The sequence below is a fragment of the Medicago sativa genome, chromosome 4 (assembly GCF_051527215.1).
Source record: "Medicago sativa cultivar Bolivia chromosome 4, Bolivia_mono, whole genome shotgun sequence".
Taxonomy (NCBI): Eukaryota; Viridiplantae; Streptophyta; class Magnoliopsida; order Fabales; family Fabaceae; genus Medicago; species Medicago sativa.
The window spans coordinates 63,409,740-63,435,764 of NC_140752.1; the positions used below are offsets into that span (position 1 = coordinate 63,409,740).

Below are 26,025 nucleotides of genomic sequence, written 5' to 3' on the forward strand. Positions count from 1 at the left end.
ATTATTTTTATATGACTTTGGATAAATTAGTCAAAAATATATTCGTCAAAACAACTTTAACTTGTTAGAACAATGGAGGATTATAGACTATGATGGAAACATGCATTTGGTGAACTCTAACGGTAACTATTGACACCCTTTATTAACATAAGGATGGTTGCAACTAGGAACCTCTTATGGTTTTGTTGAACATGTTGAAATTTTATATATCATCGCCACACCATCTCAGGCCCATTTTTTTAATATATTTTTAATGAGTAATACCTCAATTAAAAGTTATCCGATCGAAGTAAATAATGTTTCAATTAGCTTGTCCCAAACTTCATCTTCAGCATCCCACATATGTGTCACAGAATTCCATCTGAATCCACTCAAAGCATTATGAAAAATATCATAACAAGGCATCCACTTTGCTTTGATGTTTTTCATGTGATCTTTTATCTTTTCTTTAGAAATTGGTTTGTCCGGAAAGTGACTCTTCAACTCTTCAAGAATGTTGTCCATAGCGCTTTTTGTCATACTATTTCCAATTATATTTCCTAATGTCAGCTGATGCAAATAAGCATCAATCAAAATCTCATCCATAACAGTTGTCCAATTGCATGTTTCTAGGCCTTTAGATTTCCTTGGTCTATTTGAATTTGCATCCATATCTAATACTAAAAAAATATGAATGACATATATAATAAACTCAAATAACAAGAAGAAGTAAGAAATAAAAGTAAGAAATAAAAGTAAAGATGGGTTCAGGAATTAGAAGAAAAGGCATCAAACATGAATAAAGATGGAATAAAAGAAGAAATTTGGGTTCAGAAATAACATTAGAAAAATGGGTTCAACAATTAGGAAAAGAATCATCAATAACATGAATAAAGAGGAAGAAATATGAGTTACCTTGTTGGAGTGAAGTGATGCAAAAAAGAACTGGAAGAGACGAATAGTGAAGAGACAGGAGAAGATGAGAGCAGATTGGAATAAGAAGGGGTGAAGGGAAAAAAAAAGAGGGAATGGTGCGCGGGAGAAAAAAATTGGGAATGAAAAATAGGGACAAAGTTGTAATTGCATTATTTAAGTGTTCCATTCCATTGGATACCTCCCAATTTTGGGGGAATGGAAAATAGGGTGAATGAGTGGTATTTGATGGAACTCATTCCATTCCATACATTTTTTACAAAACCAAACAATGGAATGTTGATTTATCCCATACCATTCCATTCCATACCATCACTCTCCACCAATCTAAACATAGCCTAAAAAAAATGTTTGGAGTAAAGTGGGTTTCTGAACAATATGGATTGTGAAACGGGTACCCGATTTTGAGAAGTGGGTACCCAAACTGTTTTTTTTATTTTAAAATTGAACTGTGCCAGTTTTTTGTAAATATTGGTTTGGGCTTTCTTGATTGGTTAATTGAATTTTCAATTTTTATCATGTGAACCAGTTTTTATGCACATCCCTAGTGATAGGGTCACTATCCCCAAAACATCAGTTAATATCAAAGAACTTAGTCTTACTAGACATTGCTCATACACACTCTACCCAAATGCATGCTCACAACTCATGTTCACTAAATGATAAATCAAAAAAATAATACTATAGTTAAATGATGAAATTGTTACCTAAAATTAAATTAAAGAGGAATTGTTTAATTTTGCTAAAAATGAGGGAATATTAATGAATGTTTGTTTAGTGATTGACCCACTAATCATTGGGTCATTAATCATTAACATGATAAACTCATTTTACTTTACTATAAATAGGACTTTCACTTAACCTAATTCTCACACATTAAAGAATATTCTCTCTCCACCTCCTTTTCACCGGCCATGTCTTACTCTATGAGTTTCTATTGGACCGACCTTGCTAAAGATCAAAGAGACAAAAGAGAAAGACAGAAGAACATGGGTCCTGGAAATTATTTTAAACTAATGTTATTTATTGTTATCAAGTGTGATTTTCTCCTGTAGAATCCCTTAAATTTCACTAACGAAAATTTCTCTCCATTTATATTTTTACACAACTCAATTTTAATCTAATTTAATGTATAGTTTGGTTTGATGTGTAAAATTGAATGTGATATGTTTGGTTGTTATTAGGGGTGGACAACGGACGGTTTCGGCAGAGGTTCGGGCCCAAAACCCCAAACTGTTGCAATCCGTAGGGGGAGAAAAACAACCCCAATCCGGTCCGTATTTGGGTTCAGTTTGATCAATGTTCGGGTTCGCCTTTGAGACGGTTATATGGGTCGGTTAACACAGTTTTAACTCAGACAAAAAAATTGTGCAAAAGTTGGAGAAAAAAAAACTCTGCAATCTTTATCATCAACAATACTTTTGAATCAAAAGAACATCAACCAACAAAAAAATCATAGCTTGGAACGAAATAACAACAAATATGAAGGAAAAAGTTGAGGTATGAGAAGAAAAATGATGATGATGAAGTAGGATGGTCGTTTCTTCATATCTCATAGTATGTCTGGTAGAGATGATTGAAGAAATCAATGGAAGAGACTGTGTGGTATTTAATGAATCGTGTATTTTGCTTGAGAGTATTAGGCATCTGAATGAAACGTATCAATTGCAATTAATCGATAAGTAGAAGTAGAAAGGTTAATATTTTTATCTTAACTAAAAAGATGAACTATTGAAATTAGAAAATAAAGTAGTTGAAAAACAAAGAGATAATTAGAAAATAAAGTAGTGTGTGGAGATTGAAATTACAATATTAAACAAAACAATGAAAGTACAAGAAGTGTTAAGATTGAAATGATACAAAAGCTAAAAAAAATAAGAACAAAAGCACCAAAACATAAGTGCGTTGTAGCCAAACAAAAATCAAATTTCAAGAGTAGTTACAACTAAGCATATAAGATATGTTTATTATTTTTCATTTTTTTTTGGTGTAATTATTTTTCACTGATTAGCACCAAATAAATATTTGTAGAAATATTTCAAGTACTTATGTAAAAAAGTTTACGCTGTATATTCATATTAATTTCTATCTTTATAGCACTAGTGACAAGACAAACACTATAAGTGTCGGTCTTTCCGCATGTATTGACAAGAAACAATAAAATGATACACATAATTAACTGTAATATAAAATTGAAAGAAAAAATATTACACCAAAATAATGTTTTTTATAGCGTCCATTAATGCTCCCTCAAAGGATCAATTAGATCAAAAGCTTTGAGATGAAAAATAAAAAATTTAAATAAAAAACGATAAGAGAGGAACGACATAACCAATCGAGCACAAACAACAAAGAGCAGAGGGCACACGCATAAACATGAAGAGAATAAAAGAACAAATAGCCCCAAAATTACAATATCTCCGTCTTTAGTTTTTGGCTTCTTAATCGTGAAATCATGTATATCATCCTCATCATCAAGTTGCTTGTTCTTCTTGAAATAATGTTCAACAATAATACTATATTCACGAATCTCCTTCTTCTCATAATGGGAAACATGGTTAGCCATGACTCTCTTTAGTTATTATTTTCCTTTTGTTGAATAAAAAGAAGATTTCTCATGTACATCTCTTAGTTGCTTCTACAAGTACTACAATTGAAAGAGAGACGTTTTAAGAGAGACAAATATACAAAATGACGATAAAAACTAGGCACAATCGTAATGTGTAACAGAAATATGATTTTCTTTTTGGAAAATGATGTTTAAAGTATAAAAATTGATTGATACTGATTTTAAAAAAAAAAGTTAAAAAAGATATAATCACATTCTTACTAAACAACATAAGTTGTCGAGATAAGTAATTTATGCTAACTACTTTTGTTATTGAGTATCAAAGATATAACAACAATTTATATGGTTGACAAAAAACAACTTTTTGCAACAACTTTAGCTTTTGACAAAATCACTTTATCGCAGCGACCATAGTCATTTGACGTGTTAAATAAGGCAACAACATTTGTTGGTGTAAAAACATTAGTTATGACAGCAACATCCAAAGTCGTTATAAAAATTTCCACAACAACATTTATACCAATGACATGTTACAACACTTTTTTCTATGGAAAAACACATTTTGCAACATCTTTGTATTTTTCTCAACGACATTTATCACTGTCAAAGACCATTTTTTCTGACTATTATTTATGTAAAACCTTGATTGTTATTTGGGCTTCTTTTTTGCTGATAGTTTATCAAAATAAAAATAAAAATATTTATGATGTTTTATTTTAATAATATAATTCTTAAGACGAAACCACACGTTACGTCACAAAATTGACTTGCATGGTGAGAGATCCTTTCAATTTACAATCATGTTTTCGGACCATATCTCATCAAATGTGAGACTTTCAACACACGTGATTTGATAAAATTGTTCCTGTGTAAACATAACAATCAAGTAATTAAGCATCCAATTCAACAAATTTATGTAAATTACGCGTCACATATAACACTGATCCTTGAAACAAAAACTACATAAACAACCTTATTATATATAAATTTCACAATCATGTTGGATATAAAAAAATCTGTTTGAAAAAAAAAACGTTTGGATTTTTTTTTTTAGATCTTTGAATCGTTTGAAAAATAAATAAAGCAACAATAAGATAAAAAAAATTCACCAAAATTCAATCGCTAAAAAGTGGAAAAAACACACAATATAATCTTTTTAAGCTTATAACACTTTTTTTTTTTTTCTTTCTCGAGAGATTGAGCTTATAGCTCTTGAAAATGCTAATAGATGATAATATTGTAACATATATTGTCATAGTATATATTTTATTGTATTATATAATAAAATATAAACTTTTAAATTTTATTCATATTACTCCTTCAATTTTTTTTAATTCATATTACGTTCCTTCAAAAAAAAAATCAATAGAATAAATTTAAAAATAAAACAGAAGTAAATTTAAATTTAAAAATCAATAAATTTAAGAATAGTTAAATTTTAATTTGTTTTTATTTAATGTAATAGTGCATGTTAAATGCAATAGAATAGAAGTAAATCACTTGACCCAAAAAAAAAAAAATAGAAGTAAATATCAGTATGAATGCAAGAAATCAAAAAACAAAACATGGCTTCGCCCGGGTTCGAACCGGAGACCTTCAGTGTGTTAGACTGACGTGATAACCAACTACACCACGAAACCAACTTGTTGTTTCGTTTCAATAAACCTTAGATATAACTTAACCTATTACATTGTCCCTTATATCCCTTCATTACGCTGCATATTTCAATTATCCTTCTTCTCTTCTTCTCTCTCACAACTTCACAACCCCTCGACGAAACCCTAACTTTTTCACGATCCTTCTTCTTCCTCTTCCTCCATCTCGTTGAACTCTCAAATTCACAACCATGTCTGCAGCACTCGATATGACCCTCGACGACATCATCAAGAACAACAAAAAATCCGGATCCGGTAACCCTAGAGGAGGCCGTTCTAGACCCGCACCCGCTTCCGGACCTGGACCCGCTCGTCGTATCCCTAACCGTGCCGTTAATCGCTCCGCACCCTACTCCGCCGCTAAGGTAACTAACTTGCTTCCATCAATTGATCAAATTTTTGTTTGGTTAGATTTGAAAACCCTAAGTTTTGGTTTGGATTTGATTTGTTTTGATTTTAGGCTCCGGAGACGACATGGCAGCATGATTTGTATGCAGATCAGCATGTAGCTGCGGCGGCGTATCCAGCAGCTCAAGGTGGTCGTGCTCCTTCTATTGAAACTGGAACCAAGCTCTATATTTCTAATTTGGATTACGGTGTTTCCAATGATGATATTAAGGTATTATCTCTTTTTCAGTATGACATGTTAATATTAGTGAATCTGTTACTGAAATTTTGTTAGTGATTTTATGTGTATGTTATTTCTAGTGATTCATAGATTCAGAGATCCATTTTTATGGCCCTGTTTGGATAATCAACTTATCGCATACGTGCTTATGTATAAGCTACTCCAAAATGAAAACTTTATTTTTATAGCAAAAGATAAAATGAAGTTAAATTGTTTTCCTATAAGCTATATGATGTTTTCAAAAGCAATCTTGGAGAACTGATGAATTTAAGTTGAAGACAACTTATTAACATTTCATAAGCTTTTGTCGTAAGTCTTATGCTAGTAGATAAGCTCAAATATGCCAATCCAAACCGACTTTTTATGTAAAAGGTATTTAGAAAAATTATTAAGGAAAAGCTATGAAACAAAATCATAAATATACGTTAAGGCATTTTTTCCCTCTTCTTCAGTATGATTTAATGATATTAGTCATGAGTGAAGTAGTATCTGGAAATTTGTTTGGGCACCTGTCTTGCTGTCTCATATTGCGTGAGAGTATGCGAGGAGAGTGGGATTTTGGTTTTTGAGTTGAAGGTTGGGTTTTAAATTAGGCTAATTCTATGGTGCACAAGTAAGATAGTGTTGTACGATGCACAATTTTTTTCAACCATTGGATTAATAAGTCCCGCCACATCTAACTTGATCCAATGGTGGAAACAAACATGCTTATGGTACGACTCCTACCTCATTTGCGCACCATAGAACTAAACTAGCCTTTAAATCAATCTGAATTTTTGCTTGATGTTATAACTGTTCTTTTCTTATGCACTCAAGATGTGGCCCCTGGCTTTAAATCAACATTTATATGCAGCTATAGCTTGTAGCGTTGTTCATGCATCTGAAATTTGATTTCTAATTGGCTTCTTTTTTTATCTTGTGAAAAAAGCGTTTAGAAATAGTAGCTTATATTCATGATTACTGGCTTCTATTAGGGTTTGGGTCAATGAATTTGAATTTGATTAGCTTATGTTTATGTGTCTCAATTTTTTTAGAAGCTCTACATAAGCTTCATGATAAATATTATATATAAGCTTGTAATGAGTATTTTATTAGCTGTGAATTCTAAACTTTATAATTGGTAAGGTCCCGTGTGTTAAAAGCTAATCCAAACAGGGCTTATACAAAGAAGATAATGTATTAGTGTGCTTCACGGTAGTTGAACGTAAAATGTGCTCTTACATTGCAGCATTATCGGGGTTTAAAATCTTGAGGTGCTAGCCAGGTCCTTACAAAAGAAGTTCAAAATTAAAAAACGTGAAGTACAAGATCTTTCTATTTGCATTGATATTCTTTTATGAAATCAATGAATTTTTCAAGCATGTAATAATTTATCCTATATATTAAAGGTTCATTTTACCAATTCATAAGATGCTTGCGAGTTATTGTTTGAAAGTCTGATACTAGTTGCTCTTTTAACTTGCTGTTTTGCCCCGTTTAGCATCATAGATTAGTGACCAAGTTATATGGCTTAGGTTTAAATTGTTCTGATAAATGGTGCTACCGTCACATCTTGAATGCACTATAAAGGCACTCTTAAGGCACCTAGCCTGTGTGCCTTAGGCAGGCCTTCAACTACACTGTTCTGCCTTCCTTCTACCCAGAACTAAAACTCAATATGCTTACTTTACTTTTTTATTTGTGAAGGGAGCCACCTATTAGATTGTAATTTTGCATTCTTCCAAAATATGTGAATATATATATATATATATATATATATATATATATATATATATATATATATATATATATAGGCTCCTTGTTTTACAATTAATGTTTAGAATTCAATTTTTACATTATGCAGGAATTGTTTTCTGAAGTTGGTGACTTGAAACGGCACGGCGTTCATTATGACAGGAGTGGCAGATCGAAGGTATCTTGTCCAGTTGGCTTAATTTGGTCGTTCTGATCAATTCTTTCTGTCGTGCTATAGTTTAGAAAAAAAAACTCTTTTTCATAGGGTACCGCAGAAGTAGTCTTCTCACGGAGACAAGATGCTGTAGCTGCTGTGAAGAGATACAACAATGTTCAACTAGATGGGAAGCCAATGAAGATAGAGATTGTTGGAACCAACATATCTACACCTGGTGCAGCTCCTGTTGTAAATGCAGCCATTGGAAATTTTAATGGAATTCCTCAAAGGTATTCAGTGGCTTGTTGAATTTGCTATACTGATCTGTTTTTTGAAGTGCTCACTTTTCTACATTCTACATGCTTCCTGTATTGGGCTAATTATTGGATGCTCAAATGGTGATTTTGGGTGTGCGCACATGTGATTTAATTTTTTTTTTAACCTTGCTGCTATACTTGATTAACTCATACTTTATGATGATCACAATCAGTTGATATCTGTTATTTGTTGTCCTTGTTACGAGGAATTTTCAATCTTTCTGAGTCAGTTTTTTTCCCATTCTTTGACTTATTGGACGAATCAACTGTTCTTTTCATCCTTATTGGAAGTCTCAACTGTTTTTTATATCCCCTTGTTGTGACCCTATATCAGTAAATTGCTGCAAACAAATTCTGGTCGCTGGTTAGTTCTAAATACCCTGTGTATATGGATGCGAGTGTACCATGTTTCTTTGTTCTTAATACTGTGTTCCATTTTTGGATCTCGTTTTTTGAAATTTTAATTTGAATATTTTTTTTTTTGACATATAGGAAACCACTGATACTGTTAACAAAGAACTTTTGTTTGACTGTATTATTAATTTGGTATTTTTTTCATGCATTAAAAATGACTGTAACTTATACTTATCTGTCTTGAGCAGTGGGCAAGGCAGAGTTGGAGAATTTCGAGGGCTGGGAGGAAGAGGTCAAGGCATTCGAAGAAATCGAGGACGTGGAAGAGGTAGCGGTGGACCCCGTGGTGGTGGTCGCGGTGGAGGTCGTGGTAGAGGCCGCGACGAGAAGGTATCTGCAGAAGATCTTGATGCTGAGCTGGAGAAGTATCATGCGGAGGCCATGCAAATAAACTGAAGGAGTTATCTTAGTTCTGTTTTCTTCTTGCTTTTACATCTATGGTTATTAGGTGCGCATTGTGATGGATGACTACATATATTTATGTATTTGGAGCCCTATGTTTTAGGGAAGGGAAAAAACTTGAGTGAAAACTGTTGCTTGATATGGAGTTTGGGCTTCTGTTGTCTAAAATATTCGTATTCCTTGGGAATGTATGAACTTTGAGTTAACAGAAGTCAGCTTGTAATGTGCATGCACTCTAGGTTGCTTTCATTGACGTTATTAATTTGTTTATCAACAAGTGGATTAATGAAGTGGGAGGTGGGAACCACGCTCTCATCTATCAATGCACAGAAAAATATTTGGCTGCAAAATGTGGGATGCTGCAGATTTTACTCACCACTGCCTTGTTATGATTAAACTGTTACAGTGGAATCTTCAAATAAGGTAGGTTCCCGCCACTCCTACCACAACCCTATCCCAAAAGCAGTAATATTTTATCTTGTTATTTCTATGCTGGTTTGATATATATAATCTTATAATAAGGTCTGTTATCTTGAGATGTTCATACTTGTTATAGGGGAGTACGTCTTTCCTGACTGGTAATTTTGGCATATATAATTTAGCAAGATGGAATCTATCATCTGTTCTGCTTGCTACGCGGACTCTGATTGTGCTGGTCAAGATTCAGGTCTGCCAACAGAAATAGCATTCCCTGCTCGGGAATTCCAAATGGTCTACCATTGGAGTTAACACTGTGACACATTCTTTCATAAAGCTCATCTAGTTTCTCTATGTTGGGATTCGAAATGCACGGTGAACTTGCATTTCTTTAACTGAACTTCTCAACTGTGGTTGGGGTGAAGTTGCATGCTTGTTATTTTACACAAGCTATTTACCTTTATATTGTATGGGGTGTGTTGATTGAAGTGCTTGTTTTACTTGGTTAGAACGTAGTGTGGCTGTTAAAATTTACAGGCGTCGGTATATGCCTCCCTATTTGTGGGAAAGGATACACTTTAAATTTAGATTTAAGCACATAAAGTTGTCTGTATAAAATGATAAGAATGTAATATTAATAATTAATAATAAAAATATTGTTGGCATAATGATATTAAAATTTTAAGTTTTGAAGATGAAATTTCATGACGAAGTGAATAAAAGCTAAATATATGTCGGTGACTTGGTTCCAGCCACTAGTATATATTACAATTAATGTTCCTACCATTAACCTTAATGTTATTAGAGACACTTTTAAGTACTGTATGTAGGCACTTCTCCAACATTGGTTTGCATGTTGAGGTAGTCTTGCTTGGACACATGCCTTTGGACACATCATTTAAGTACGCATATCAAAATGTATTTTACTTATTCAATTATTTTCTCTTTCCACTTTTTTTCTTTAATGTATGTGTGCCTAAAACTGATGTGTTGAGTATGTGCCCAATTAAGTATTTCCTTGACATGTTTTGAGAGCCTAACTCCTTTTGTTAGATCAAATTCCGTCGATAGATGTCACAACTTTTACAATGGAGATAACAAAAAAAGTATTTAATTTGTATGTATTATGATGTAAAAGTTTATAGACATTTTTTTTTTTGAAGAAAAAAGTTTATAGACATGTTGATCTTGTTTTGCATGTGTATAATTTTTCCGATTTAGCATAATAAAGTGGTATGTATTGGTTCTATGTATATAAAAGTATACGTTATTAGTGCTTCGAAATTAATTTCATAAAAAAAGTACAAAAAAAAAATGAAGAAAGTAAGTAATTAAATGAATTATAAAATGATCGGGGATGGGAGTTTGCTTCTTGAATCTATTTTTGTTTTTGTTTTTGTTTTGACGATTGAACACATACTTTTGTATTGAACAATTTTGCATTTGAATGAGGCCGTGTTAGAGCATAAACAACGGGTGTGTTTGAAATTAGTCACGTTGATGACGATGATAGTTCGATTAAGACTGGGTTTAGATTTCTACAAATTTTAATTTTCTTTTGTAAATTTAAAATACGAGCTTGAAACGCAACAACGCATAACTCAAATCTTGCACGCAACAACACATAACTCAAATCGCATGTGTTGGGTGATTATATTCGATGTAGATTGTAAATCTTAAATAGCTTATTTTTTTTTTTTTAAGCAAAAGTAATGCTTTAAGCATTACATCATGATATATAAACAAAAAGAGTAGATACAAAAGAGAGGGGGAACTAGGTCAAAACCCTCTTAGAAATAAACAAACCTATAGTTAGGTATGCCTAGTCTATTAGTAATATAGTCTTTCCTAATGCAGTCAGGGAGTGAAGGGAACCAAACAAATGAAGATAGAGCTAAACCAACATTAGCCATACTATCTGCACAGGAGTTCCCTTCTCTATACACATGAGTGATCAAAAAATTCATTTGCTTAATGTTTTCCAGACAGTTGAGCCAACTGTTCCTGAGGGACCAAGGAACCATCTCCTTGTTTTTGAAAGCCAAAGTGACAAGTTTTGAATCAGTTTCAAGCCACAAATTAGTCCAGTTCTTCTCAATAGCAATATCAATTGCAGTGATTGCACCAAGGATTTCTGCATTGAAGGCTGAGTTTGTGTTTAGGTTCTGAGCAAAAGCACCCAAAAACAAGCTGTTATGATCTCTGAACACCCCCCCACAAGAAGCTCTAAGGGGGTTTTTGGTTAGGGCACCATCAGTGTTGACCTTTATCCAGTTTTGAATTGGAGGGTTCCAGATAACTTCCTTAATCAAAGGCACCTTAGGGGGATGAATGTTAACTTTAAGAGCTTTCAAGAGGACAAATTCAGTCATGTCAACTGCTGAGGTGAGATTGGTCTTGTTACCTGTCAGAGAAACTTCAGCAATTATAGAATTAATAGCTGATTTCAAAAGAAAATTTTTATCTTGGAATCTGGTTTGATTTCTGATGAACCAGATATAATTGAGGATGTTAATAATCACAGCTTTGATCACCAGTTTGCATTGTGGAGTCCAGTTTCTGTCACAGATTTTCCAAATGTCTTCAAGAGAGGAAAATTGAAAAGTAGTTTTAAGCAAGCCAGCAAACCAGCACCAAATTTTTACTACTATAGGACACTGGAAGAATATATGGAAGGTTGATTCAGGAGCTTTACCACAAGTATTACAAATAGAGGCAATGGAGCAACCTCTCTTCATTAATTGTTCATCTGTGGGGAGTCTATCATGCATTAGTCTCCAAGCAAGCATAGACTTTGAAGGAGGAATATCTGGAGACCAAATTGTTTTGGCCCAATGAAACTGCTGAGCAGCCGGAGTTTTGTGAAGAAAAGCATCTTTGAAAGACAAAATTCCAGAGATATTAGAAGTCCAAATTCTCTTGTCTTCTGCACAAAATTTGGGTATTGTTACTTGCTTAACCAACTGCTTAATTGCTGGAAAAATGACACTGACAGAGTCAGGAATATTCCAATGATAGTCTTGAATAAAATCACACACTTTAGCTTGAAGGTTGTCTGCGATAAAAGTAGGGAGATTGAAAGAGTCTGCTAAGGGTTGACCACACCAATTGTCCCTCCAAAAGTTGATTAAAGTGCCATTTCCCAAATTCCAACTAGAATTTTGCAAAACAACTTCATTTTCAGCTTTGATGCTGCTCCAAAGAGAAGAATAAATGTGGTACCTGATGAAGTTTCTTCCTTTGAGAACTCTACTCTTAAGAATGTCAGCCCAAGATTCAGAAGAGTTGTGGAATTCCCAACACAATTTGAGGTTAGATGCTTCATTGAGAGAGATAAGCGACCTGATGCCAAGGCCACCTTCCCTAACAGGCTTGCAAACTTTATGCCAAGCTACGGTCACCATTTTTCTCTTTTCAATATCCTCAGACCATATGAAATTTCTAATACATTTTTCAAGCTCTTTCAAAAGGGAGACAGGCCAAGAATAGACAGAAATACTATGAATGAGCATACCTTGAATGACTGATTTGACTAGTTGGACTCTTCCGGCAATTGAAAGAAGAGAGGCTTTCCATTTTGATAATTTGAGTTTAATTTTATCAGCTATTGGTTGTAAATGAGAAACTTTTGGCTTTCCTTTGAAAATGGGAACCCCTAAGTAGTTGAAAGGTAATGAGCCAATATTGAAACCCAACAGATTAACAATGGAATTTAACCTGTTAGAAGGAACGGAATCTGTGTAAATAGATGATTTTGCTGGATTCACATGTTGACCTGAACACGCAGCATAATCAAGAAATAATTGCTTGAGATTTTGGATGCAAGACATCTTGGCTTTGCAGAAGATCATCACATCATCTGGCTTATAAATTAACTTATAGTAGATAAGTTAATTAATTGAATTTACAATGTTTCCTAAATTAAATTATAAATATGAAATGACATAAAAATATGTTTTAATATTTATTTATTTTTCAAGTAAGATGATAGCGGTAAAATTGAGAGAAAAATCGATATGCTAAAAGCAAATTAAATTAGCTTATCAAAATACAGTAGAAACTCTTTGAATTAATACTCCGTAAATTAATAAACTCTCTAAAATAATAAATTTGTCCGGTCCCGACTTGGGCCAATGTAAAAAATTAAAAAACTCGATAAAATAATAAGATAATAATTTTTCGGGAGATCCCTTTATAATTTTCGGTCCCAAGAAAATCATAAATTAATAATTCATAGAAACTGAAAAAAATATATTAAGAATACATTGAACACATTTGTTCCTCTTGTTTACATTTACTGTACTTCAAAAGTCATTATTGATTTCCAATACATATGAACACAGTAGTTACTAATTTACGTTGAGTCCCAAGGTTCGCTGCAATGTAATTCTAAGAAGCATAGACTAATTTGCCTTTTTGTTTGGTATGTACAGTATAATTACTTAAAAACTCTTTAAATTAATAATTATTAATTTATAGATAAATTAATAACTCTCTAAATTAATAAATTTCTCCGGTCCTGACATTATTAATTTATAGAGTTTTAACTGTACAATACAAACTAGTAAAAATAAAATATAAACTTGTGAAAAAAATGTTATCAAATGAGTTTTTATTTTATTTTGGTTAATATGAACTTATAAGCATAAGCTCAAAATGTGACATTGCCAAATAGAGTTTTTTTAGAGGAAAGTGAGCCTTAAGTACCCATATACTAGTGTTTTTTTTTTTTTTACAAAATAAATATATACTCGTGTTTGTTAAACCTTTAGGAAACCGGCTAGAAAAACAAATCTAAATGGATTTTTTCCAACAAACTAAGTTCTCTATTCCAATTGTTTCTACCTACCTCAGACAACCCCCTTTCTTCACACTGTTCTGTATGTTTGTTCATCTTACTTCTTCCAAATTAATAGCCACGGTAGCAAATAGTAGAGCTCTTCCTCAATTGCTCCTATGCGTGCGCCATCATTCATCTACCAAATTGTTCATCGCAGGTTTTCTCCTTCTCCAACCCATTTCACTCTCGTTTTTATTTTATTAATATAATCCAAATTAATTTCAGCTTTTCAAATTTAATATTTGGTTTTTGTCTGTAATGAAGGGCTTTCCTATAACACAAATGAAACTGTCCTGAGAGACACCTTCGAACAACATGGGCAAATCATCGAAGGTAAGATTATATTATAGAACAATGTTTAAGATCCCCAAATGGGTTATATTGGAACTAAATAATGTTTTTGTGTAGTTAAAGTAATATGTGACCACAAAACTGGAGAATCAAAAGGGTACGGATTTGTGAGGTTCAATTCTGAAACTGCAGCTGCCACAGCTCGCAAAGAATTGCACGGCCAGGTAATGGAGATTTCATATTTTAATTCATCAATTAAAATGACACTGATGACCATTTTACAATCCAGAGGTTCGAACTCTGTCTCTTGAAGTTATAAAGGCTAATCTCACACTTCAAGTGTTAGCACACAGGGTCATTATTATAAACAAAAAAACTTTTTAGATTGATTGAGTAATTGATCTGTGTAGTCTATAATATATTATAGACCGGAGAGTAACTTTTAAAAATGCATGGAGTATTTTAGCTATAAATTTTGCTTTCATTTTATTTTTCACCTAATGTTATGAACCTTTTTCTGTTCTTAATCATTTCTCAGATGGTGGATGGTAGACGTATTCGAGTGGGTTATGCGCACAAAGGGTAACTACCAAGTGCTTCAAGCAATTCACAAGACTCCAGCAGCTACAACGAATTCAAACACTAATCTGATACTCTGTTTTTGTATTCTTAGCTTGTAATCAACGAGCGGAAGTTTGAATTAATTTGGTTTGATACTCACCAAATGAAAGTTTACTTATAACTTGTTTGGAATGGTGTTTACAATGGCTTTCTTGCGTTCCAATAGTAAATTAACGTAAATTTAAAGAACCGGTGATTAGTAGCATTTGGAAAACGCACGTTTTTGAGCTATGCAGCCGCCAAAACAAACAGTCACTTACTACTTATGTTTGTTTGGGCATTTGGCTACTCTTTATCACATTCCATGTCAGTTTCACCGTGAATATTGAGAAGAATCAAAGTAAACACACGTTAAGTGAAAATCTTTTACCACGTAACTCTAGTTTGAAGTTCAGTCATTTGTTTGTGTTTATAAGTGTATTACTGTATGCAAACATCTGCTTAACAATGTTTTAGGTGGTTTTGGTTTTGTTGGGTTTTTGCCTAGACCTAGACCTAGTCCCCAGCTGTGTTTCGAGTTTAGGCTGCTTTTTCGTGCCCTTCTAAAAGAAAACAAGTTTTACTAAAATTCACTTAAAAAAAAATGTTTTACAAAAATTACAACTTATTTTTAATTTGTTTGAAAGACATGATTCCAAATCACAGGTTTGCTGCTCCTGCAAAACTCGAGTCTTTCTCTACAAACAAACCCTAGTTACGACTCTCAAGAGATCGTGAAACCACATTATAATCAACATATATGCATAACAAAGTTTTGATCTTATAATAAAACAAACTGTTTGTATTTCTCGACAGAACAAACTGAAACTACAATTTATAATAGAAGGGGATCTAACCATGAACTTGATAGGATCTACACTATAAATACAAACTAATTAAGGTCACATAAATCAAACTCAAATTAAAAGGCTACTCCATTTTTTTAGGGGAAGCCACTCCAGTTAATACACCTTCATATTGATTATCAAATAACCATTTTTAAAATTATACAAAATTATAATAGATCGTAGACTAAATAATTGAGTTCTAGATAAAAGAAAAGCTGTGGAAAAAGTTAATAGCAATGAAAAAAAATCAGAATATTAAAGTCACAATACAACATTACAATTTTAAAATCTTACACAATCTTAGTCTCATAAAACATTGTAGAATAGTGTGTGCTAAAGTTAAAATAATTGTCTCATCGAAATGAATCACAGTGCCTCGTTTAGTTGTTTTTAAGTGGTCTTTTTATTTCCTCACATTATATTACTTGGACTTGTAAACCTATTCTAAGCCATACAGTGAACAAAATATACATCTCATTAACAAGCTTGTTTTTTACACATCACATCAGGTGGAAAAAAAGAAATATCAGAGGGTCAAGAAGCAAGGCATTCGAGCTGGTTGGCAAGAGATGACTCGGGTTCTATGCATGTACATAATACCCTCGAGACATATGGACGTCTATTGTGTTTTTGGTTTGGAAACCTTTTCCCATGTAGAAAATATCAACCCGAGTAAGGAGTAAAAGATTGTCCGAATGCAGGAAATCACAAAGTTCCAGCAAGAGGATGGCCAATACCATGGATAAAGCAACCTGAAGAACAAACTAATGAGATGCCGAGGGTACTGCCCAACCTGTATGATACCATAAAAACAACATCAATATTTATTTAGCAGACAAGTACCTGGTGTCTGCATGAAGATTGTGCTTATGAATTACGGTGTTATACTTGTCTACCACTAGTGCTATGCTGCAAACTAATATGAACTTTGTGGCATATGCATAAATTTGCCCTTTAAGAAATGAGTTAAAAAGGGAAAAAGTAACCATCTGGTCATTTTAAAAAAACAATCAATATTTCCTGTAATCAGTGGGAAATTTAAACAAAATGTATAATTTACCAGTCATATAATACCACCCATAAAAAAGACCTCAAAAATCTTTTAATTGATCTCAATAATGAAAGATGGGACCTGGAAAATTGTACTCTGATAGGAAATGTTTTTTTGGGCTGGAGAGAATGAAGCTCTAGCAATTTATTTTAATTTGGTTTGAATACTAATTATTAAACAATAAAAAATCTAACCGGAAAAAGAAAATCCAGTGCTTCCCAGGCAGCATGACGAACAGCTCTAGTCGGGTACATTGGACCACCAGGAGAAGTAAAACTATACAAACAAGTTTTCAGTCTCGTACTTGTCGTCATTCTTAATTCCATACCTGTTAGCATAAACAAAAGAATGGCTTAGCTGAGTCAGGTTGAGAGAAGAATATTCCATGTCCAATTATTGCACCTGAATGGTTGATGTAGTACCCTGAAGGACCTTAATTTCTGAAAGATAATGCAGCAGCACAGGTTCCACCTTTAGCTTTTGAAGCTGGTAAAAAAAAAATTGACACCAATGATTAAAGGTAACATAATTTCTTCATATGAGCCAGAGGATACGGCTCTCATTTGTGAACAAGGTGATTCAGATGTACCTGATCAGTAAGTTCATTCACAAATATATCTGCAGGACCGCCAACTAAGAAAGCAGTTTGGAAAACAGGGCATTGTTTCAAGAAACTGTCGACTTTTCCAGCTGCAGAGAGGATAATATTAGATTTATAAAGACCATTGCATCATTATTCATAGGCTAATGACATCTCCGAATGGCTACCTGAATTGTAAAATAGAATGAACCTCGAGAGCAAAAGATACATATCTCGCTGAGCCTGATAGTTCAATGAAAAGTAGAGAGTTTCAGAATGCCATTGCTTGCGACAAAAGTAGACTAGCTAAAAGTCCTATAAACAATTGTTGGCCGCATTAATAAAATCCCAACTCTAAAACTGATAGGGTATACCTGGAGAGGAATCTTATTCAATCGAGTGTGGTGTAATGCAACATCATCCAAGAGGTACTGAATTTGAGGGAAACACAAAGAACATGCAAAAGAAATGGAAAAAGAAGCAATAATTACAACCTTATTCAGATGATACACATAAGTTAAATTAAATATAGGATCCCACTAGAATTCTTACACGAAATATAGACTGGAAACGCCTTGTATTTGTTTGAATGTCAATCCTGTACATGTCACCAAAAACAATTATTGCATTTCCCTGATTGATTTTCCAAACATGGCACAATGCCCACTCTATCATAGTAGAGGTTTGAGCCCATGAAGACAGTCTTAATAACATTTGGCAAAATTGCCAAACTGTGTTTTTTAATGGATAGGATAAAGTCATATTGGATTGTTATTGAAACGGCATAGAAAGACTATTGATAAAATCATGTAAAGCAAACAAATATTTTTTAAAAGAAAGATAATAAAGAGAACCCACATATATTATTATATCCCATTTAGGAGTGGATTGGAGCGTGAAATGAAGTTCATATATTTACTCAGAGAATGATTTTAAAAGTGAACAGAATTGTAACTTATAAAATAAACGCCAGCAAATCCAAATCCACCTTGTCTTTTTGCAAAATTATATCCATTTAAGTAACATTTTAATTTATAACAGCCGGTATTCATACCAGAAAACATTTGTGGCACCTTGAACTAGGGCAGATGAATACCGAAGGAGCACTTCTGGATTATCAAGATGAACTTCAAACATCTGTAAGTGTATTGAGAAGTTAGGACTAAATAAAAGAGCTTTCACAGTGATTCTTGAAAGTCAATTAGAAACTGATAGGAACTTGTATTTCTTTTGGCAATATGGAGATTGACTCCTTACAACAAATGAAAGCCTATGTAACCCCTCAAAAACCAAAGAGGACAAAACCATCCCATCTCAAACCAGTACTCTGTAAAAACATAACCAAATTCTCATAGCAAATTCTAAATCATGTTTAGCCCAAAATTAAAAAATATATAATATGCATTAGTTCATGGTTAACTAGAATATATAAATCTCAGCACTCATCTCATGTATACATAATAGTATCTTACATACATATTATATATGTCACTCTATAAATAATTATACGGTATATGTCACTCATCTTACATACTATATATTTGAAATAGTATGCACTGAGTTCCTAAGGATTAAATCTAAAACCAGTTTCAAGCATTTGACAAACAGCTAAGTGAAAACGGGAGTTGCAAGCTACTCCAAATGATCATAACCAGGTTCAGAGACACTGAGCATGCTTCCAGAATATCATACAGTCAAATTGAGGATGTTCATATTTTTTAGAATGTAACCATGTCATCAAGAGTGACTCTTATATTTTCTTGAAATGTGAATGTTTAAATTCAAAACCAGCAATTAATGGCCATACTATCACACTAAATAAAAATTCCCTTCAGAAAGCAAAAAACAATACGGCATATACAAGCTTACATACCCATTTGTGAAACAGGAGGCTAAAAATATGCGAAGCAAATGACTGACTCCAGAGTTGGACAATCATGTCAAGGATGGGTTTTCCACTTTCAGGCACTTGTACAAAGTAGTCAGCAAGCACATCATAGAAACACAACGGACCATCCATGGCGTAAATTACAGGAGAAATGACATCTTCTTCCTTGTTGAAAATTACATCTGTCATTGTAAATAAAGAAAACCTCCACTTGGTAATTCTTGTTTTGCAAATAAAAAGAGAGAACAACAACATATTCATCCACCCCCTATCAAGAAAATAAAGATTATTGACCCCTTATTTAGATTCAAATATACATTTGTTAGTTCTGCGTTCCATTGTTATGTATTCTCCTCATTTAACATGGTTATCAATCGAGATTCAAAAGACCTATTTTTCTAATCTTGAATAGAATCTTATTATGAATCTCAAAAGACATTACCAATACAAATATGACATTTCTAAGTAAAACCAAGTGACATAGCAAAATTATAAGCTATGTATCATATACAGACATCACGATCCTTACATTTAGCAATACAAGACACATAATCCAATACATGTTCTTCATAAAGAACAGTTAATCTTTACATGAAAATCTCATTTTAAACAAGAAAATCATCATCTTCCAAACAATGAACTAAAAACCATGAGCATGCAAACAAGATAAACCATGCACAACACTATCGTGCTTGAAGCACAAGTTGCCATTCAAATCATTCACTCTTTTTCTTTGAGACATGACTTTAATACTATTGAACTCTGTAGAATGACTCTTCAAGTCGAAGGTGTGTCCGCTGCCCGACACATGCAATTACATCACATTCAATTACGTCGTTTTCTTAAATTTTCTTAAATTACTACCAGTGTTGATGTGCCAGTGTCAGTGTCGTGTCCGTGTCAGTCAATTACATTACATTATTTTCTTAAATTACTACAGGTATCAACGCGTCAGCATGTCCGTATACCTGCTTCATAGCTATTGAATCATTAAACTATAATGAATCGAATTTCAAAAGCTACAATTACCTTTGGCTCGATCATCAACCTCTAAAGCTACATCAGCAAAAAGCTCCTGCAACAAATTACGCCTCTGCGACGAATTTGCCAAGGCCTGTAGCATCAAAACAAAAATTCAATCAATTAAACGCATACATAACAAATAACAAGAAAAAATAAACCATTTTTTTTTCTCCGCATAAAAAAACTCACCCGTTGAAGCTTCTTATGAATCGCTTGAGAGAGAGCATCGAGATAACCGGAATTTCTCGGCGGCGAATTAGCGTCGGACATTTCTGATCGGAATCTGAATCAGCAAAAACCCTAAAAATTCTAATCCCGATCCAGAAACACCTTTATCATTTTCTAGAATCTTCCAAATTGATCAATATTTAAATAAATCGAAATTAAATTATTTTTTTAAGTGTATGAAAAATGAAACACACAAAGGTTCTTTTCTTTCTCTCTATTCTGCAACCGCTACCTTCTTCTACCTTTTGTTGTTTTTTTTTTTAATACTATATTTTGAATGTTATTTTTTGTTTTATGGTAACTTGGTGAAGGTATTGAAGAATAGCGTAGAAACGTGGAAAACAAAAAAAAGATGGTGAATGACTGAATTGATGATGTTGGGACACGACACGACACGCTCTGATAATGTGTTGTTTAAAATGGATGCGGTGGCTCGGTGGAGTGTTTTGTGGTTTTGGATAATGGATAATGAAAATGTGACGACGTGGCAGTAGCTTAAAATCAATCAAGTTACATTTTCAAATTTATTTATTTTAAAAATGTTGTTCCATAAATGTTGTTTAAGGGTATCGATAAATAACCAAAAGGGTGGTGAGTAAATAGGCAAAAACCCCTTGAAATTGTAGCATTCGTCAAAAACTCCTCTGACTTTTAAGAAATTTCAAAAATCCCTCTGAAATTTTCAAATGTTAGTCAACTACCCTTTTCTGTTTGTTTTGGCTGTTAAACCATATGACGTGGCAAGTAAATGTACACGTGGCACCTCCACATCGACTAAAATTTATGCCACGTCATAGGGAGGTAAATGACTTTTTTTTTGTTGCTTTCTTCATCTTCTTCCTTCCACTTCTTCATCATCTTCAACATCACTTTCATCAATGTTTATAAAAAATGCAGAATTTGTTTTAAGAAACAACAACCTATGCAGATGTTGTTGATAGGTTGTTGTTTCATAAAACAAATTCTGCATTTTTTATAAACATTGATGAAAATGATGTTGAAGATGATGAAGAAGAGGAATGAAGAAGATGAAGAAAGCCAAAAAAAAAAGTTATTTACCCCCTATGATGTGGCATAAAATTCAGCCAATGTGGAGGTGCCACGTCATTTACTTGCCACATCATATGATTTAACAGTTAAAACAAACAGAGGGGGTAATTGACTAACGTTTGACAATTTCCGGGCGGTTTTTGAAGTTTCTTAAAAGTCAGGGTTTTTTTTGACGAAAGTTACAATTTCAGGGGTTTTTTTGCCTATTCACTCAAATGGTGGTATTTAGAGTGGATGAGAGAAAGATTTTCTGACCATGGAAAAGTTAATTTTAGTCCTTAGATTAAATAGGTGTATTGATTTAATCATGGTTTTGGAATTTAAGGTGCAAAAGCTCAATCATCGGAGACTTTCATTTTTTTCGTGTCAAAACATATATGTCTTTACTGCAATTTTTTTTCTTTTCAATTTGTACATATCCATCCACCCACCAGCCAGCATTACCAGCAAAAACTCAATCAACTGCGATGGCAGTTTTTTCTCGATTGAGTACCAGATGTAAGGAAATGAAATTTTATTAAATATCGACTGAAACATGGACATTTTTTTTTTTGAAATTTTATTAGAGTAAACCCATTAAATAAAATTGTTTATCCAATGCCATGTTTACGGATTGTAAACCCATTAAATCATGAAAATTTTTTCTAAACAAGAATCAAAATTGAACTTCAGCATAGGAAAAATGCAAACAAATCACATAGATCAGGCTATGACATCACTAGCTTCATGAATTAAAAAAGAAGCGAAGATGACGCATTGAAGGGAGGACGAGGGCGGTGGGAGTAGATGCCGGTGAGAGGAATCAACAGTGAGGCTGAGAAAGGAGGTGCTGGAAGGTCTGACGAGGTGGTGAGGGTAAGGAGGAAGATGGGTTGAAGAGTGTGATTGGTTGGATCTGATACTGACAGACTATAGTAAGACCGTGTTCTTGATTAGATCTAATGACTAAAATCAACTTTTCTATTGTGGGAAAAGAAAAACCGTGTTCTTGATTAGATCTAATGACTAAAATCAACTTTTCCATGGTGGGAAAATCTTTCCCTCACCCACCCTAAATGCCACCCCTAAGAAGTTATCATTGATGATTGGTATGAATTGTTGTTTTACTAAGAACAAGTAGAATGTATTTAGCATGCACAAAACAAAAATTTGTGCACCATAAACAAATTACTTTTTCATATGGGTCAATTTGTTTTGACCATTGGATTAACTAAAAAATATACTTTTATCATAGTCCGTCAGTATCAAATCTAACACCCACCCTCTAAATTTGAATTATATTTGCTTTTCATATGTTTCACCGTTTAAATCTTTTACAAACTAGGTTAGGGTTCATAAACTGTTTCACCGTTTAAATCTTTTACAAACTAGGTTAGGGTTCATAAACTAAGTCTTACGTTTTAACCAACTCTTTACATATAACTTTTGCTAAAGAGCCTTTAATTTATTAGGGACCCTTATGGTATGAGGCTTAGACATCCTCATGGAGTATAAGTTCTTTAATGACAATTCAGGAGGCACACGAGATGTTGAGATCAAAGGATATGTTGATGGCTTTCATTATCTAGTAATGAAGGTTTTGGCGCAATCTGACATCTGTAGGAATAAGAACACTCTTCTTACAAATGAACCATTGTTTATATAATCCTTAGGTCTTAATTAATGAATAATTTGAATTAATCCAACAAAGAAGGTAGAGCGGATTCGAAGAATCCTCCTAATCACCGTTAAACATCTAAATCAAACTCTTTAATTTTCTTCTAACAAACAACTACTCTTATTGAGCAAAGAATTCAAACTTACAAAACGATAATCTCTTTACTACTTTTTAATGAATAAGTTTAGTGAATTTCTTAGTTGACAAAATATTTTTTGGTTTCACAATATTCTTTGTCATCTCAGCAACAAGCTCAATCTCTTTTGGATTTGAATGACTGATCAAAATATGATCTTCTTGCTAACAATATAAAGTTTCAATAGAAAATAAAAAGAGACTAACAAAGACAGATATGGATTCCAATAATATTACAATGACAAAAAAAAAATTAAAATAGAGTTGCAAGAGATTATATAGCAAAACCTAAATGGATTGCTACCTTACTAATATATAGGCCAATAGCTTAAACTCAATACTTTATTATCTAACAGCTACCCTCAAATTCATGATGCATCAACAAGAAGCATTGTGAGTTTGTCAACAAAATACAAAAAACATATCAAATAATATAAACTTCTAACACTACCCCTTAAGCTAAAACTTACTAAGCTTTAAGCATGTTAGATTTAACCCCGAAAATAAATTAAATCAGCTGATAACATAACCAATGGAGTGTAGCAACCAAAGTGAGTTATCATCGTAGAGAGAGCAAGAACCATTGACCATCCAAGCAAAAGAACCAATTCAAACTAAACCAAATAGGAATGTAGGGAGAAGCAACCATACAGAAGAATCAATAGAGAGAGATGAGCAACCAAATAGAAGAATAAAAAGGAGGAGAAGTGTATTCAATTAGAAGAATCAAAAGGGGGAGAAGTGCAATCAATCAATCAATCAGAAGAATTAAAAGGGCGAGAAGTGCAATCAATTAGAAGAATCAACAAAGAGAATTGAAATTAAACAGAGAGAGAGACAATCAATGAGAAAAACCAATAACTAATGAAGCATCAACCAAAGAAAAAACAACGAAAGAGAGAAACATGAAACTAGTAACAATGACAACAAAAACTCCAAGTGGTGGCCTTGAAACATGAACCTTTGACGTATATAAACAAGTCCATAAATTATACTTTGCAATACAATACTCCGTGTTCCAATTCAAAGGCACGAGAACTAATAAGATAATATATTTTTCTCTCTTTGCTTCGTTTGTAAATAGCTGTGGAATTACATCAAACTATTAATCTTCTAACTTTTTTTCCTTCAATAATCAACCAAAAGAATCAAACTTCAATAAAAAGAACCAATCGCCAAAAAATAAATCAAACAATTCCCAAACTATTTGCAAACGGAAGCGGTGAATAGTTCAAGGAGCATTGAACCATTCTCTTGATACCATGTTAACAATATAGAGTTTTAATAGATAATAAAAAGAGATTAACAATGACGGTCAAAGATTCCAATAATATTACAATGGCATAGAATATCAAAATGAAGTTATAAGAGATTATCTAGAAAAACCTAAATGGAATGTCAACTTACTAATATATAGACCCAATAGCATAAACTCAATACTTTGTTATCTAACACTTCTAACATTGGCTCCATCTATGATTATGCAATTTTGAATCAACATTAAGACTCCATATATTTTATGCACTAAATAGCCACATAACCTAAATGGAATCCTCATTTTCTTGAAATCGGTGTCTTCTCGTTTCGACTTCTTCTTTGTTCTGTTATTCACACCACCTCTTTCACCACCCAACACAAGCTTCGATTTTCTACGTCTGAAACAACTATTAGAGTTATCTACTATAATAGTGAATCCTACCTTGCTTGTTTGAAAATGAACCTAATTAATCATCTCTTCTTGATCTTCATATTTCTTTTCAGTTGCAAAATATTCCGCAACATCAATGTAATAGACCCCTGGATCCAGATTTGGAACAACGAGAGGTTCAACCATATCTATGTATACATCACAAAAAAATAAATCATTAAAATACTAACCAAATGTGAATAATAGCTTAGAAAAAAATTGCAATCCAGAGACAAAGTTCAATATGTATCTCCCGAATCCATAGTCGATATGATTCATAACTCCCGAATGTTATTTTACATCAGGAAAAAAAGTGCAGAAATGTAATGTAAACAAAGATAATAAGGTTTTCTTCTATTTGATTGCAAGAAAGCAAAGACTGACCCCTATTTGATGGATTGACTGTGATGAATAACCCCAAAATCGCCCATAAATTGCAACTTTTTAGAAAGATTAAGTGAAAAGGTAGAAATGAAAGTACGACCATCCATTTCTAACATATAAAACGAACCATTCGGGAGATAACTCCCGATCGCTTCGGTACATATCTCTCAAATGCTATCTGTAACACCCCAATTTAAATATTTAGTTAAGTTAAATGAGTAGCGTCTTAATTATTATTATGGTTATGAGGCATTTTAATGGAAATATTATGTTGTTGATGAGAAAGAGATAAAGTTGGTGATTAATAATATTTTTTGTGAATAAAAATAATGAAGAGAAGAATAAAATAATAAATAGTAGTGATGGGAGGTGATAATAGAGGTAATAAGATAAGTGGGCGAGGGGGAAAGTAAAATTACGTTAAGAGGAGAAGAGAAAATAATAATAAGTGAATTATCCCAATTCTGTAGTATAAATAGAAGAAATAGAAAAGTCAAAAACATTATTATTGTTGCACTTGAGAATCAAGGAGAAGATGAGAGGAAATGAGGCAAACGC

At 33.0% G+C, this 26,025-nt stretch overlaps 3 protein-coding genes and 1 non-coding gene across 4 annotated transcripts; 2 read left to right on the top strand and 2 right to left on the bottom strand.

Annotated features, from left to right (window-relative positions):
* Positions 1 to 5,047: 5,047 nt before the first annotated feature.
* TRNAV-AAC (transfer RNA valine (anticodon AAC)) lies at positions 5,048 to 5,121 on the bottom strand. The gene has a single exon. It is a non-coding gene; the product is annotated as a tRNA-Val (tRNA).
* A 90-nt stretch (positions 5,122 to 5,211) lies between these two features.
* Positions 5,212 to 8,999, top strand: LOC146930599 (RNA-binding (RRM/RBD/RNP motifs) family protein). Its single transcript, XM_085702081.1, has 5 exons — positions 5,212 to 5,501; positions 5,597 to 5,755; positions 7,608 to 7,676; positions 7,764 to 7,945; positions 8,575 to 8,999. The coding sequence occupies exons 1-5, from the start codon at positions 5,328 to 5,330 to the stop codon at positions 8,780 to 8,782; spliced, it is 792 nt and encodes a 263-aa protein (XP_085558207.1). The 5' UTR covers positions 5,212 to 5,327; the 3' UTR covers positions 8,783 to 8,999.
* A 4,980-nt stretch (positions 9,000 to 13,979) lies between these two features.
* On the top strand, positions 13,980 to 15,101 carry LOC146930600 (glycine-rich RNA-binding protein 2, mitochondrial-like). Its single transcript, XM_085702085.1, has 4 exons — positions 13,980 to 14,202; positions 14,310 to 14,378; positions 14,454 to 14,560; positions 14,875 to 15,101. Exons 1-4 carry the CDS (start codon positions 14,004 to 14,006, stop codon positions 14,920 to 14,922), a joined length of 423 nt encoding a protein of 140 aa, XP_085558211.1. The 5' UTR covers positions 13,980 to 14,003; the 3' UTR covers positions 14,923 to 15,101.
* Positions 15,102 to 16,039: 938 nt separating this feature from the next.
* LOC146930601 (K-stimulated pyrophosphate-energized sodium pump protein) lies at positions 16,040 to 20,930 on the bottom strand. Its single transcript, XM_085702080.1, has 11 exons — positions 20,516 to 20,930; positions 20,333 to 20,417; positions 19,289 to 19,485; positions 18,470 to 18,552; positions 17,968 to 18,013; positions 17,790 to 17,846; positions 17,604 to 17,658; positions 17,425 to 17,525; positions 17,258 to 17,321; positions 17,030 to 17,163; positions 16,040 to 16,577 (listed from the first exon to the last, which is right to left on the bottom strand). The coding sequence occupies exons 1-11, from the start codon at positions 20,594 to 20,596 to the stop codon at positions 16,404 to 16,406; spliced, it is 1,077 nt and encodes a 358-aa protein (XP_085558206.1). The 5' UTR covers positions 20,597 to 20,930; the 3' UTR covers positions 16,040 to 16,403.
* Positions 20,931 to 26,025: the final 5,095 nt, after the last annotated feature.